This window comes from Corvus hawaiiensis, chromosome 1, assembly GCF_020740725.1.
Source record: "Corvus hawaiiensis isolate bCorHaw1 chromosome 1, bCorHaw1.pri.cur, whole genome shotgun sequence".
Classification (NCBI taxonomy): Eukaryota; Metazoa; Chordata; class Aves; order Passeriformes; family Corvidae; genus Corvus; species Corvus hawaiiensis.
In genome coordinates, this window is record NC_063213.1 from 32,216,014 (window position 1) to 32,232,363 (window position 16,350).

Genomic DNA, 16,350 nt, shown 5'->3' on the forward strand with positions numbered 1-16,350 from the left:
GGCCACTGTAGTCTGTTACTTGGCTGTACAGAGCAAGTAACTGTGGTCACGCATTTCTTTTGTCTGTGCTTTCTTGGGTGCCTTTCATTTTGACTGTGCTGGTATTGGTGTATTTGAAGAAAACCTGTGCAGTTGTCGCTTCCTGCATCAGCAGAAGGCAGGTTTCTTCCAGGGAAGCTGGGTACGTGGGCTGGGCAGCATGCAGAAGAACGCGTGTTACCACATCTTACTGCACAGCTGTGTTGACTCTGCAGATGAGTGTGCAGCTTGTCATTGCCACACTGCAAAATAGCAGAGGTCAAACTTGGTTTTAATTAATGTGCCATTTGCTGGTGGCAGCTTGCAGTAAAAGGGAAGGTTATTAATGAAAAGCTGGACTCGAGACAGAGTTATGGAAGCAGTTGTTCTGATCATTGACAAGAGTTTTAATTGGTAACCTGGAAAGAACTTTCAGCATTATTGGTAACAGCAAGCAGGAAAAAAAGGCATGTTTTTCTAGAATGTGTTTTGCCAGAAAGCTAGAATCTAAGTTTCTCTTTTGAAACGTTTACCTTAAGCCAGAAAACTGGCTGCACAAATTTTTGATGGAGAGAACGAGAACTAGTTTCCTTGTTTTTTCCAAAGTTTTCTACGCAAAAAATATAATTGTTCAATTTTTTTTTATGTTGATATGTCATGTTCGTAATGTAATGATGAGGCATACATTTCAGTCATGTGAACACTGATGTAAACCTATGGTGACTTGTGCCAGCTGTAGAACCTGTGCCACTGTGTCCTTTGATGGTATATGCAGTGCCTGGTTGATCATTTTCAGGTATTCACTGATAACTGGTATGTGGACAAGACTGCTTTGCATCCTAGTGCCTTTCTGAACCACATCCACAGTTTTCTTTCTTACCTTTCCCTGCTTTCACGACAAGATGTAAATTCTCTGAATGATTGTGTTTGTAGATAGCAAGCTACGTGAACAAATTTGCCTCGGACATCTCTATCTTGCAACGGTCACTGGCAATCCTGGAATCGATGGTGCTCAATAGCCACGACCTGTACCAGAAGGTAGCACAGGAGATTACAATTGGGCAGCTAATCCCACATCTGCAGGGGTGAGTGTCTTTGACTGCCACTTGATATGGTGGATTCCCCCCCCTCCCCCCCCCCCCAAAACAGCACAACATTTGGGAAAAAAAAGAGTGATATAAAGACACTTCCTGAGCCTCCTTTATGATTCCTGTATACAAGTGACTGGATAACTAGTAACACTTTCTGGAGTTGCCTGGTCATTAGGAATTTTTTTGGTTTTTTTGGTTTTGTTTTGTTTTGGGTTTGTTTGTTTGTTTTTCCATAAGTTACCTGTGTCATTCACAGTGGGGAATGAAGAGAGGAGCACCCTGTAGTAATGCAATTCTTAGTGCCATTAGCATATAGGTGGGGTTTTTTTGCTTGCCACACTCTGGGAGGTTTGTAAGACAAAAATTGCTCAACTTTAGCTGAATGTATATTTGAAAAAGGAAGGGCTGTTTCTTAAATAGTAATGTGAAGTGCATAAATGGATGGAAACTGCCTCTTGTAGCATAGAGTAATGTACTGTGCAGAGTTATGTTTGTCTCCTACCTGGGACATTGTCAATGCACCTGAAAAGCTTTAATACCAGCAGGTTCATTTCCAGAAGCCCTTAGGGAAGATTGCTCTTCCTATCTCCAGCTGTTGTGCATCTGACAGAAACTGATTGTCAGACTCTTGCAATGATCAGTGGAGGGTCAGTGGCAGTTCAAGGGGCAGTTCATTCCACCTTTTTTGAATGCTGAGTCTCCCTTTGGGACATCATTTCTCTCTCAGTAACAAGGACAGCCTGGTCATGACCAACCTTGGTTACCTGACTTAAATGGTTAACATGAAGTGCAAACAGCTCTTCCACGTCTACCTGCAGAAATGCAGCTGGAAGATCAGTTTCTACAGCTCACATGCATTTATGTTCTCCACTCATGTTTACAACATTGTTCCAAACAGGACAGACCAAGAAATCCAGACGTATACCATTGCGGTAATAAATGCGCTGTTCCTTAAAGCACCGGATGACAAGAGGCAGGTAAGGTTGTTGGGGTTTGCATACCTGTGCATTTGTAGGAGAAAGAGTGTTTCATATTCATACCTGCAGTTGTCCCAGTCATACTTTTCCTGCAGTTAATTCAAACTGAAACTTGTTCTTTTGTTTCATGCTGGGATATAATTCATTTTAATGGAGCTGCCTCCATCTTGCACCAGTATTAGGAGGGATTAAGCATTCTTCCATGCTTTTGTAGTTCCCTGTGACCTCATATGAACCATATTGACTGTGGCTGCCTGTAGTATTTATTGTACTGAACTCTTTACCAGCACAGCTTGTAAAACCAGGCTATTTTTTGGTAGAATGTTTTCCCCCCAGGTTTTTTATTAAAAAGTATGTTCCTTTTGAAAACAAAAATATCTTGCTACGTAAGCATTTCATGACTTTTATAGTGTGCTATTTTAAGTTAATTTTAGTGCCAGATATCAGGAAATATTTCAAGCTTGCTACTTGATGTTAAATGGGGATGGAATGTGAAGTGTTATGAAATAGTGAAGTTTTATCCATGTTTATTAGCCTGCGTCAAAACAGATTTAGTCATTTATTTATTTAACATTTCTGTCACCAGGAGCAGTGATGATAATTCTTGTGGTGACATGTTACTGTCCAGAACAAGTTCACTGAGAGTTGCTGATCAGTTCTGACAAGGACTTTCCTTAGATTTATTTACATTTTTAAATGCTGGACACTGTTTAAACAAACATCAAAGCCCTAATGAGGGTTTATGGGAGACTTGGTTGGTTTTTTTGGGTTTTGTTTCTTGTGCTTAAAAATATTTTTAACATTGCAAACAGGGAAAAGTGTAACCATGGTTTAATTAGGGAAAAAAAAGGCTCTTCCACCTCTCATCCCCCTCTTTTTTCCTTCTTCCTCCAATACAGTCTTCTGTAATTAAGGCAAGAAGGCACTTAATAAACAAAAATTGGAGTAAGAGCTTTCAATTTTGGCATAAGTCTATGATGGATCCTTGTAAGAAACTCAAAGATTTTGCTTTTTACATTTGTGAATAGTTGCGACTATGTTTCTGTGAAAAGTATGTTTTGTCATATTTGAAGTGGAGGAACAATGTCAGATGTAGATAAGACTTTAGCATTAATTAGTGGGCATGTGTTCCTTGAATGACAGTAGTACAGTGTATTGCCAGCAAGCAAAACTGTATCTTGCCAACAGTGTAACCACCTAGTGAGGCTGGCAGTAAGCCAGGCAGACTTCACCTGTAGTACATGTAGTACCTGCTGCTGTGACACAAAATTGTTAGTCATGGAGTTTACGATCATCAGGAGATAATGATCTGCTTTGGTTTGAAGGCTAATAGCTCTGACACTTGCAGAAAATTTTCCTCAGCCTTTAATGACCCAGAATATGCAGTCAGAATCTGTTCAGTTTCTCTTTATATCAGTCTTGTGGCTAATTAGTAAACCATACAATAAAGAAGGTAGGTGTCCATTGCCTTCCAAACAGCATTAACAGATGGCACTTACTGAACTCTGTCTTTCTCAGAAAATGAAGGGAGGTGATGCAGTCTCATGCAATTATCTGGTGATGGGCACTCAAAAGTTAATGTTCAGCATTCACTTCTAATATGGTTAGAAGTGAGAAGATGCACCAAAACTCATATGACTCCAGGAACTTTGGCCCTCTCTCTGCTGCTGACTTACAGGCATGATGTGGATGACTGCACTGCAATTAAGGAAGCAATTTAAATTGGCACTGCTGTCTGAATTCTTTCCCCTCTTATTTTTTTTCCTCTCTCTGTTTCTGAAATGCAAAACCCAAGAAGTCCAAGATTTTTCTTTTTAATGAGGACTCCCTGGGTTCTTTGCTTCTTCTGCCCCTGTCAAGGACCAAATCATCTAGAGAAACCTAGGCTATTAATAAAAAAAGAAAATAGAAAGGTCTGTTGGGAAAGAGCTGAGAGTTTGAGCATTGAAATTATACTGTGAATGTTTGAAACACTTCTTTGGCATTTGTCTGCATTTTTTGCAGAGACGTTGCTATGGGAAAAGAGATGGCAAATTGGGTCAGATAATTCTCATCAGTTAGTACTATACTTTTACTAGAAGAGTAAAAGTAATTTTTTATTAGTGCTTCTTATTAGTGCTAGTTCTAGTCTTCTTATTAGTGCTAATGACTATATAGCCTTTTTGGAGACAAAGTTGATTTTGATGAAATAATTGGTTTTTGAATGCTGGTTGCTTCAATCAATTTTAGTCCAGTGGCAAAAAAACCCCCACTATCTAGATAACAGCTTTTTAAATGATAGCTATAAGAAAGAAATAACAATTTGACAGTCCTCTCAGAAAGTAAATAGAATAATTTCCTTTCTCCTCTTTTCTTTGCATTGAATGCAAAAATAACATCTTATATTCTGTACCTGTTAATCTTTTGGCAGTGAGTACATAGTTTGACAAAAGTCCAGCCAGTCTGTTCCAAGTCACATTGAAGTATATCATGTGCCTGGCACTCCCCCTGCAGCTCAGCTGCGTATTTCTGAAAGAGATGGAGCCATCTATATCATCCATTCCTTTGCTCCTTCTCTGTTACGAGCAATTGAAACCTGCGCAGCCAGAAAAGGCTTAAAACCTAAAGCTGAGGTTCTCTTGTCCTTGGTCCCTTGTTCCTTCTTTATCACTCTCATGTTCTGTTGCAGCACAGTACTTTGCCTGGTACAAAGAAAACAGTTCAACATCTCTGACTACCTCTCATCTCACAATTAGAATTCTTTTCTTTTTCCAAGCAAGTTCTCACCTAACACTTGCTTTATTCACCCTGTTTCTGCAGATATGCTTTAGCCATCCATTCTTTGTATGTTTAATGTAACAGTCTCTGTTTTTCTGTTTTCTAGGGGAATTTTTAATCTATAAAAGTAACTAGTATGTATTCTACATCAGTCTTCATCTCTCACGAAGTTCAGCAGGAATGCACTGCATATGCAAGCATAACTCCTCACACATACACATATACACACCTTTCTATACTGATGGAAAGGCTCATGGAACTTAAAAATAGGGCATGCTGTTGTAGGTATGGTTAAGATCACGCTCTTTTGCTTGGTAAGTGTAAAATATCCCCTCCTATGTATTGTAGGACAGTTTGCAGCACGGACAGTTGGGATCAGCTGCTTAAGCATTAAAGTAGAAGCATATTCACCTCGATAGTGATTTCAGACAGATCTAGAAAGACAAGTTAATTTAAAGCAAAAGAGTGGACCAATGTCGACATTGCTACTAAAATAGCAAAGGGGAGAATTATCATTTCTTATAATGAAACAGTATTGAGTTGTAGGCTGATTTATTGAATGAAAGTTAGAGCACTTGATTTTAAAACAGCTGAAATATTTAAGTAAATAAGCGTTAAATTTGACATCTTGTTTTAAAGTCCTGGCTGGCTACCAGTCCATGCTTCCTTCTGTATTGTTTGTGGGGGAAGGCTGTGCTTGAACAAGTGTGTAAATACTCTCTTGAACCCACTGAGGTGTCTTCTGAAGTCTTTTACTGCCGGTTTTGGATCACCAAAGGCCTCAGCTTGTGACATACTTTTAACTTTCTTTGTCTCTCTTCCTGACTTTGTGATCCCCCAAATAATCCATACAGTCATAATGCTGATATGCTGCTTCCTTTCATTTCTAAGTAACAATGCAGAAATGTAAGACCTTTTAAGGCAGTGTGTTTTTCTAGGTATGACACTAAAATACCTGCTTTGTGCTATTTTTAATTTTTTTTTCCTTTCTTTTTTTTTTTACTTAATCAGGAAATGGCAAATATTTTGGCACAAAAGCAGCTTCGTTCCATCATCTTAACTGTAAGTATATGGTTTTAAAAGTTACTGTTGAGTAGAAGAGAGAAAAGGTGACTCCATTTTTTGTGTTCACAGGTCTTAAAATATATCTTAATATATTTTAATTGCCTTTGTATTTTGATATGTTTTGAAGCCTTGTAATGTAGAAGATAAAGTTTGAATGGTGGTTGAATGAGTTCAAAACTGCTTTTCTGAAGGGTTATTTTCCCAGTCAAATAGATTGTGGTTTCTTCTGGAAAAGAGTATTGAATACCTCTGCGTTTTTTGGTTCTGTTGATTATTCCGTCTTGATTGACACAATTTGTCACGACTTGCGCAAAAGAAGCATGAACTACAGCTAATGAAATAGTTAAAGTAAATGAATATAATATGGAAGACCTTCATCTGCTACCATGGAAAATCAGGGATTTTGCCTTTGACCTTAGAGTAGATTACATCTTCAAGGGAGCAAAGGAAAATATTGATTCTCTGTAATGAGTGTAAAACAAACCAAACAAAAAACTCCTTGCATTTTCTCATTTACTATCATAATTTCAGTGATGCATACAAAACCCCCAGAATTTATTTCACAATACATGTTTTTACACTTCTTGAGTTCATAAGAAGTTTGGAATAACCACATGGGTAATATTCTTAGGTGTTTATTTATTATCATAAAATGCTCCAGTGCCTTTTGGCAAACAGATTCTTTTATTCTCTGGAAGTGTACAACATCAGTTGATGTATCCATCTCCTACATGATGACTCTTTCCTTATGTACTTTGCTGTGTTTGGAGGCCTGGGTCTGTTTCCCATGTAAAACTATTTGGTGTTTTTGGCACACCAGGGATTTTTAAATTGCCCATCAGTTTTGTGTTTGCTTTCCGAATGGGACAATTCTGTGCATATAGGGCATCGTGTACTAATGTATTATTTCTAAGCAATCTTCCTCACACAGAATGGAGTTGCCTAGTAGAGGCAGGATTGTGGTGTGATGCTGACTCCCTGTTGAGCCCTGTTAAATCACTGAATTCTCTGGCTGTGTTTGCAGCCTTAATACTTTTCTGCTCAGACAGCTACTCTCTTAAATATTTTCTTAATATAATCTCTTGGAAAAAAATAAATAAAATACAGAGCTCTAATGCTCTTGGGATGGAATTAATTTTTCTTTGAAGTGACTACTCAGCACTGGTGTTTTTTTTTTTTTAATACTACTTCTGAGCATATGCATAGACCCTATCTAGTGTAAAGTCCTGTCTCCTGAAGTTACTCATACAGTATCTGAATCAGTAGTGCTAGTCCTGGTTTGATGTTTGCGGGTGGGGTTGGGTTTGTGTTTGGGGTTTTTTGGCTGTTTTGGGTTTTTTTGTTATTTCTGGAGTATAGATACACTATTGCATAGCAAGGACATACTTATAAACATGGAAACACCTGACTGCACCCACTGTAGTTTTCTGATTCACCAAAGTCTGTCTCTCTTTCTTTGCAGCATGTTATCAGGGCACAGAGGGCCATCAATAATGAAATGGCTCACCAGCTGTATGTCCTGCAAGTACTTACCTTTAATCTTCTGGAAGACAGAATGATGACAAAAATGGATCCACAAGATCAAGTAAGCATCTGGCTTGATCTGGTCTTAGCAGGAAGAAGACAACTCCTCACTGATGTACCTACAGCTCTTCATGGAGGAAAAAAACACTTGCTAGGAACATATACATAAGTCATTAATTTTCCCTCTCTGTGAAATTGGGCTATTTTTTTGGTTGTAAGAAGATGCACTTCTTACTTATTTCATTCCCTGTGCACAAGTACAACAAAATGGCCAGGCAGTTCTCCTTAGCATGTAGTTCCATGAACTGAATTTCCTGTCTTCTTGAGCAGAAACTCTGAGCAGCTGTCCAGCATTTGTTTCCTTTGTGTCCTTCTCAGAAGCAATAGAGATGTATGGTCCTTCCTAAAAGTACTTCTGTAGAGCTAAACTGAATGTGTGCATGAAAACCATCTGGCATGCTAGAGTTGAAGTTAAATTGTGTACCAATAAACCCTGGTTTTGTTACTGGGAACCTATAAAGTATTTCATTTGTTTATTGCTCACTGTGTGCAGACATCAACTTTGGTATTGTTCATTGTAAAAAAAATGCCATTCCCCTAAGATATCCAAGAGGTTTAAATATAGGGGCGATGAGCCATGGGGATGATGGGTTTTGTTTCTTTAATTTTTATGGCCTTCTTTTAGGCCCTGTACAAGGAGGAACCTAATTTCATTTTTAACCTGAAGTTATCTTAATACTTCCTGATCATTTGGAGAAGAGAAGGTGGGAGAGTGAGATAGTTGTAAACATAAGTAACACCATGCTGTAGGATTTTATGCTTCGTAAGTCTGAGATGGGAAAGTTTGACCCTTGGGAATGTACATGCAGTCAATTAGTGAATGTCTCCATAGAGAGTGACTAACACAGTGTTGTTAGTATTGATGGTAGGGTGGTTATCACTGTCTTGAGATATTTCCAGCTGCAGTAATTCCTCTCTTGCCTATTTCTGCGGTAGCAGTAATGGATAGTTACCAAAATTAATGCAGAGTGCTGAGTCATTTTCAGTTCATCCAGCAAGATGCTTAATTACCAGCTTAATTTGAAATGTGTGTGCTCTTTGCTTCTGTGGTTAAAATTGTGTTGTCAGAGGCCTTGCTAATGTGGGTCCCGCTTCTGGAAGTCAACGCTTAAGCACCTGCATGTGAATCTCATGAATGTGAGGACTTTTGAAAGTGGAAACCATGAGGTCATTCTTGCTGACTGTCTCTCCAAGAATGAAGTAGGGAATTTAGACACAAAAAGTTTAGGCAGTGGCGGGGAATAATGAAAAGGTGTTTTGAAACACCTTTTGTGGTATTGTTTAATTAAGTGAGAGATAAGTTATTTTAACCCATTTTTTTTAACCTTGTTTTAACATAGGCTCAGCGGGATATCATATTTGAACTCCGAAGAATTGCTTTTGATGCCGAATCTGAACCTAACAGCAGCAGTGGCAGTATGGAGAAACGCAAATCTATGTACACTCGAGACTATAAAAAACTTGGATTTATTGTGAGTATTTTTGTGTGATGCTCCTCTCAAAGTGGGTGAGGGCATCCACTATAGCACATCTTTTCATCAGTCACTTCTCTTACTTGGTCTTTTATTTCCTGAAAGGGAGTAACTTTCCTCCCCTTCCCCAGAAATCCTGCTAACTCCAAGTGACAGCTTTAGCAGAAGCCAGGGTGCTGCAATGGGTGCTATAAACTCTTTACAAGGCAAAGGATGGAGAGGTAGTGGAGTAGCCCTGTATGTTAGGGAGTGTTTTGGCTGCCCAGAGCTTTGTGATGGTGACAATAGGACTAAGCATTTATGGGTAAGGACCAGGAGGAAGGTCAATGATGCAGATGTCAAGGTGGGAGTTTGCTACAGGCTGCCCAACCACAATGAAGAAGCAGGCGAAACATTCCATAAGCATCTGGGAGAAGTCTCAAGATCTCTAAACCTTGTTCTCACGGGGCACTTTGAACTTACCAGCTGTCAGCAGGAAATATGATACAGCAGAGAGGAAACAGTCTAAGAGATTCCTGGAGTATGTGGAAGATAATTGAGGCCAACTGTATGAGGTTAAATAAGGTACAGTGCTGGGTCCTGCAACCCCATGCAATGCTCCAGACTTGGGGAAGTGTGTCTGGAAAGCTTCTCAGAGGAAAAGAACTGGGTTGTTGGTCAACAGCTAGCTGAATACGAGCCAGCATGTGCCCAGATGGCCAAGAAGGACAATGGCATCCTGGCCTGGATCAGCAATAGTGTGGCCAGCAGGACCAGGGCAGGGATTTTTCCCCTGTATTCGGCACTGATGAGGCCACACCTTGAATTCTGTGTTCAGTAAGAAAGACATTGAGGTGCTGGAGTTCATTGTCCAGAGAAGGGCAATGAAGCAGGTGAAGAGTCTGGAGCACAGGTCTGATGAGGAGCGGCTGTGGGAGCTGGGGTTGTTTAGCCTGGAGAAAAGCAGACTCTCATTGCTCTCTACAGCTACCTGGAAGGAGGTTGTAGCCATGTCAGGGTCGGTCTCTTCTCCCAAGTAACAAGCGACAGGACAAGAGAGTTTTAGATTGGATATTACATAAAATTTCTTCATGGAAAGGGTTGTCAAGCATTGGAACAGCCTGCCCAGGGAAGTGGTTGCGTCATGGACCGTGGAGGTGTTTAAAAGACATGTAGGTGTGGCACTTAGGGACATGGAGTAGTGGTGATCATGGCACAGTTGGATTCAATGATTTTACAGGTCTTTTCCAACATAAACTATTATTCCAGCTGGAAGAAATAACTACCTGAAATATAAGCATGTAGTTTTGCACGACATGCCATCATTAGAATCGAACCTTTAATGATATCTTGGATGAGCAGGCATTGCCTAATGGATCTGCGAGAGCCCTCTAAAGCCACTGTAGTTTGTTAGCAATAATGTGGACTGATGAGCACAATAAATCTGGAGTACTACTCTGTGGTATTCACTTATAGGGCCTTGTCTTTTGCTTGATTAAAGTCCTTCAATCTCTGCATAGGGGATGCAGAATCTCTTCTACCCTGACTTAATCAGATGAATTGGAGTTCTGGTCTTGCCTAGAACCGTGTTGGGGAACAGAGAACAATTTGGCTAAACTGTTGCACACATTTATATTAACTAATAATGTGTATTTTCCCCCCTTTGGAAACAGAGTGTGCACATGTACACTGAATTAATATCTTGTATTAACTAATAATGTGTATTTTCCCCCCTTTGGAAACAGAGTGTGCACATGTACACTGAACTAATATCTTGATTTATTGCTTACTCTAGGTTAGTATGCAGTTTTCTTTCTCCCCAGGTAAAATCATATACTTCATATCTCCTGTGATTCATTACTGTCCTGTTGGCTTAGCAAATATCCATTGAATATTGTACAGTAGCCACAGTTACAGCAGAGAGGTTTTCAGCACTCTTGGTGCAAGCGGGAGCTTGCTGTGCAGTCTGAGTGCTCTGCCCAGCTCTGTGGCATAGGGCTTGATGCTCCCAAACCCACAAGGGAACTGGGTAGAGGCTTTCTATGTTCTGATAGTTGTTTTCATTACTGATGAGTGAGGAAAAAATTACTGCACTGATACAGTGCTGTTGTATCTGTAAGAAGGAGTCATTAAGTAAATAGACGGGAAGGGAGGAACTTGGTATTTTGGGGTTGTGAGCATGATAGCAAAACTAGTGCTTTGAAGAAGCTTTTGAAGCTCAGTGTGGTGGTTTTTTGGGTTTTTTGGGTTTTTTTTTTTTTGGTTGACTCATCCCTCAGCTTCATTACTTCCATTTGAGCTGTTTGTTGGGAAGCCTACTAAAAACACTCTGGCAGTTGTCAAGGGTAACTGCAGCACTGTTTACTGCTTGATTATGATAGCCTTTCAAAAGGTAATGGGGAGCAAAGTTTAGGGGAGGGAATGGGAACCGGGATTAAAGCAGTGAGGAAAAGGTAGGGAAGCATAGTGGGAGATAAGAAGCAATATGTGAAAGTAAGCTGTGAAAGAAGCACCATAGCAAGAACCCTAATGGGAGGCAGGTTATCCTATCAGCAATATGATGAGGCAAAATACAAACAATAAAAATGTCAACAGTGAGCTGTGAGGAGTTATTCTACTCTTGTACGAAAGCTTTACTTTGAGCTAAGAGTCCAGGTGACACTGCATGTACTTTTTTAGCAGCTGAAGTGGAGTGTATTACCTTCCTCACAGGGCTGGGGAAGGAAGCAGGACCTTTTGTGAAATCTGACTGGTTATCCCCAGCCTTGCACATGGGCAATGTTCTGACTCCTGGCTGCCTTCACCCCATCTGCTTCTTTTCAATAAAGTGTCTTCAATGCTTTCATCAACTGCAAGTTGAGGGTTGCATTAGCAAACTGATCATGATCTAAATAGTGTGAGGTTTGTCTCCCCTCTGCTTTGTCTGTGTGGCACAAGAAACCTACCGAACAAGAGTCTGACTTTGAATGCTGTCTTCATTCCACTGGTGCTAATGGTTAGGAAGGCAATTTCTCGAGCTGATTAAATATTCATTTCAAGGGAGAGAGTAAATCCATGTCTAGCTATGAAGTTGTTCCTGGACTGCTTGTTCTCTTTCTGTATGGGAAATGCAAGAATTCTGTTTATTTTTCTCAGCCATATCAAAAAGCCTTGCCCCACTACAAATATAATGTCAAAAATAGACAAAGTCCAGACATGGTTTCAGAGTTTTACAATGTAATTTGTAAAACTGCATAGTTAGAAACCTACATTCAGCTAAAGCAACAACAGGGCCTCACCAGATGGTTGTGATGACCAAGTAAAGAGATTTTCAGATGAGATAGTAGTGAGATTGAATTATTTATTATTTTCTGAGTCAATTGCAAATTAAATAGCCTGAATACTCCCCCTTGCATTTGAGTAAACTTAATTCCCATACTGAGGTGGAAAATAACTACCAAAAACCCCATTATTCTGTATATTTTCATCATAATTCTTTAAACAGCACTACTGTCATTGAGAAGTTGTAGTGAAAGCGTTTGTTTACAGGGAGATCTGAACAAATTCTAAGAAACTTAAGTTAACATGTTGGAAAAAACAAATAATCTCATCCTAGAACAGTTTTTCCTCAAGTTTTCAGTGTACAGAGCTTCTGAGGGTTTTTGTTTGTTTGGTTTGGTTTTATTTTCTTCAGTTAAATATAAATGGTTTGTATAAATGCAAAAAGCCAACATGGAAAGTGAGTAATTTCAAGATTTCACTTTGCTATACTGGAATTTATTAGTATAGCAAAACAAAATGTAAGTTAATGGAGGAGATATGAAATCAGTAAGGAACTGTCTCATAGAAGGTGACAATTAAAAGGGATATTGAGAATGGTGGGACATTCTTTAAAAGGCAGGCCTAGGCTTGACTTTCAAGATATTAGTGGTGGTGGCATGAGAAAGTGAACATATGCTGAAAAAAATCTTCTGATGAAACAAATAGAGGAAGCAGTGATGAAAATCACCATGTCATTCACAAATTAGATGACCTTTTGGATTGCAGAAACAGAAATAATGTAATTTTATGCAGACAAACAAACAGCAGTGGTGTTCATTTAGGACCCCGGCAAGAATTTAATCTGCAGGCAAGTGTCCTGTCTGTGGGAAAAGAAATTGTGTGTGATGTAGCCACAAAAAAACCCCCAAAAAAGTTGAATCTTAAGCTAGGACTTATCTGGAAAGATATTTTCAGAGCATATGAACTGCTGAGGCCATTTTTTGCATTTCTTAGACATCATCTAGAACACGATATAATTTCAATAAACTCTGCAGTGACTTGTTGACTGACTGAATGCAAGATGTGTGCAGAGGGTGAGGCTCGTGCAGTGATGAGGGAGATATCTTACAAGAGTTTACTTGAAAAGGTTGCCCCTTTTTAGCCAATCAGCCTGAATGCTGTGGAAATCTCAAGTGTGTGCACCAATGCTGAGAGGGAGAAAGCCATCTGTAACGTAAAAGGCGGTGATGGCAATTCATTTATGGGAGAAATTTTTAATTGGAATGATGGGGACAAAATTCACTACAACTTCAAAGATGGAGGCCAATCCTTTATGAAAAGGTTTGTATATTTCACAATGGTGGGTCCAGGAAACAAAGTAGAACTATGGGAAAAATAAAAACCACCACCAACCAAGGTTGCTTAGAGCAGTCTGAAGTAAGACATGAGTACTTCATTACTCATGAAGTAAGACATGAGATGGATGACTTAAATCACTGCATAGTTGATTTGTTAGACATTGTAAAAACTTTCTAATATTAGGAGAAGCAGCACCAGAACAGATAATTTGGAGGATTTGTCCAAAAAGTTTTGGAAAGAAACTTCAAAAACAGTTGAAAGTTAGCTAAAGCATGCCTTAGGCAAAACGTAGACCAGAAGAGCTTCTGAGATTTCTTTCAGACTTGTATTTTTTTCTCTTCTTGACATCACAGATGATCAGCTACTTTGTTTTATCTTTTGATCATCTTCTTCAAAAATCCCTTGTTGTACAGCACAGTATCCAAGTAGCACTTTGAAGATAAGAACTAACAGTTTTCTCATAGGTTCTTCTGTGGTGCTGCTTGTTGTCTCTTGGAATAGTTCATGAACTGACTGTCCACAGTAACTCCCTTCATATCATGATATATTCCCCAGATGGAGTCCCTTGTCTCTGCTGAAAGGAAGTTATCAGGAAAATAATTTGCAATAATGTAATTAATACCTTGTAATCATTACCTGCAAGAGGGGCAAACTCAAATGACTCCAACCTCTAACTGCTGTCCTCCTCAACCTACCTAGTAGAGTTCTGGTGTGTGTAATTCCATCATGCTCACTTGGGAGCTTCTTTTCCCCCTCCCTCATTTTCATGACATACTCTGTGTCCCACCGCTGCCCCAGGATTTGAAAGTGAAGGATTAAGTTTAAGCTTTGGAAAAACATGGGGGAAAGGTATTGTTTTAATGGTTGTTTTCACTTTTCAAATCTGTTTGAATTGACAGTGAATTGAATTGACTTTACAGAAGTCAAGTCTGTTTTGCCCGTGATGGATCAATCTCCCTGTCCTTATCTTGGCCAGCGAGTTTTTCCATCCTTTTCCTGCCCTTGCTGTGTTGAGGAGGGGAGTAGGTGAGCAGTTGGGTGGGTGCATGGCTGCTGGCCAAGGCAGACACACCACATCTCATTGCTGTATTTTGTTAACTCTGTCTTTAGGCTGTTTCTGGGTTTATTCACTGAGCTTTGGTGGTTTGGAGGTTGCCTGTGCTGTGCTATCATGCCTTGATTTCCAACTCCTTAGCTCCTCTGGCTCAATTTCTTCCCCTAGTCTTTGATTTTGATTTCCCACTCCCCTTGGGCTCTTTGTTCCATTTTGACATCCAGGTGGATATGTCTCCTTCCAGCATGTCTGATCACTCATCCTCCTTACCTCATTCATTCATTCATTCATTCATTCATTTATTCATTCATTCATTCTCCCTGAATTTACTTCCTCCTTGTGATGTGTTTCTCCTCTGGGTTTTCCCCAGTCTCCACCTCTTCCTCCCATCCTGTTTGTTCATCCATTGGTAGGAAGCCTGCTCAGTAATTTCCAACTTTTGCACTGAAAGTTGTTACGACTTTCTAAAGACAGACACAAATTGCATTTTTCCTGTGCTTATTTTCAGAAATGGATGGACTAGGTTTAGCCAAGTGGACCAAATATTAATCTTTGCCTTGGTGTGAAAATTTCACTTACCTAATAAGTGCTGTCCAAGATATTAAAAACTGGGAACAGCATCTAGAAATAGGAAGTGTTGGCCATTGTAATAATAGTCAGCATGACGAGCCCCACCTCTTAACCGATCTATAGGCAAAATTCTTTCCTTTTCTTTTTGTTACCATAAGGAGGGGGCTTCTGACTTAAATAGTTCAACCATAGTTAGAATATTTTTTTTTTCCCTAAAGATAGGGCTTTTGCTTATTATTCTGAGCTGTGAAATAGTTGTTTACTAGGACAATTTAACTTCAACTGTTGATATATTATAGCCTACTATTAATGATAAATTATTTGACTGCAGATTTGAGTCACAGGTTTACTGGTGATGGTGTGTGTACTCAGAGAAAGTTCAGATTTGTTTTGATAGAAGGGCACTAGATAAATAATTAGGTTGTTCTGTGATGACCATTCACCCTTTATTATTTACTGACAGAAAATAGAGTGAAGTCATGCAATGAAACGGCAGTGCACAATTCTAGGTAATTTGCATGGTGTGGATGAGTGATAGTCAATTAAGGAGTAGATTGAGTTGGGCTCTAAAAAGTTAAAACAGAGCAAGACTGGGATGGGGTTGGGATGCCAAACCCTGCAGGAGTATGAACAGTCCTTAAATTCTATGGAGTTATTAATGTCAGACAGATCTCTGAAGCCCCCTTGTTCCAGCTGCTCATCTGGATTAGTGATACCAGTTTTCCTGGCTAGAGAAGATAAAACTTCCCTATGAGAGTGGATGAGAGGGAGGTGGACAGAAGCAGACCCCATGTGATGCATTTACTTAGCTATTCTTGTTGAAGACCTGAGAATGGTCATCCTTTTTCTTCCTAAATAAAGGAAGGCCTGAATATTTGAAGTCTTACAATGTTATGAGTTGTAGGACTGGGAAAGCCCTGAACAGGAAGCCGAAGTTTTGTGATTTGAGACTGAAATCTGGAACTGGTGTAAAATGCTGAAAAACTCATCACAAAGATTGTGAATGGTCATCTTCAGCTGTTTAGTTCTCATCTTCCTGTTATTTCCTCTGGTAGATGATACCCTGCAGTGATCATAGGTTTTTATCCTTGGGATAGCTTTTCAACTATAATAAAGGCAACTCATCCTTATATTTAGATTCTCTTGTTGGCGTTGGCAGGGGCAGAGGAACATGTTTAGAACAA

At 39.5% G+C, this 16,350-nt stretch overlaps 1 protein-coding gene across 4 annotated transcripts in view; it reads left to right on the forward strand.

Moving 5' to 3' along the window:
* ELMO1 (engulfment and cell motility 1) overlaps positions 1-16,350 on the forward strand; it is a 311,991-nt gene that overhangs the window by 117,951 nt on the left and 177,690 nt on the right. For all 4 annotated transcript variants that reach the window (XM_048298919.1, XM_048298911.1, XM_048298938.1 and 1 more), the window contains 5 exons: positions 952-1,103; positions 2,008-2,086; positions 5,855-5,905; positions 7,371-7,493; positions 8,833-8,964. In XM_048298919.1, the coding sequence (XP_048154876.1) occupies positions 952-1,103; positions 2,008-2,086; positions 5,855-5,905; positions 7,371-7,493; positions 8,833-8,964 (537 nt within the window). The remainder of the gene's footprint in view (positions 1-951; positions 1,104-2,007; positions 2,087-5,854; positions 5,906-7,370; positions 7,494-8,832; positions 8,965-16,350) is intronic.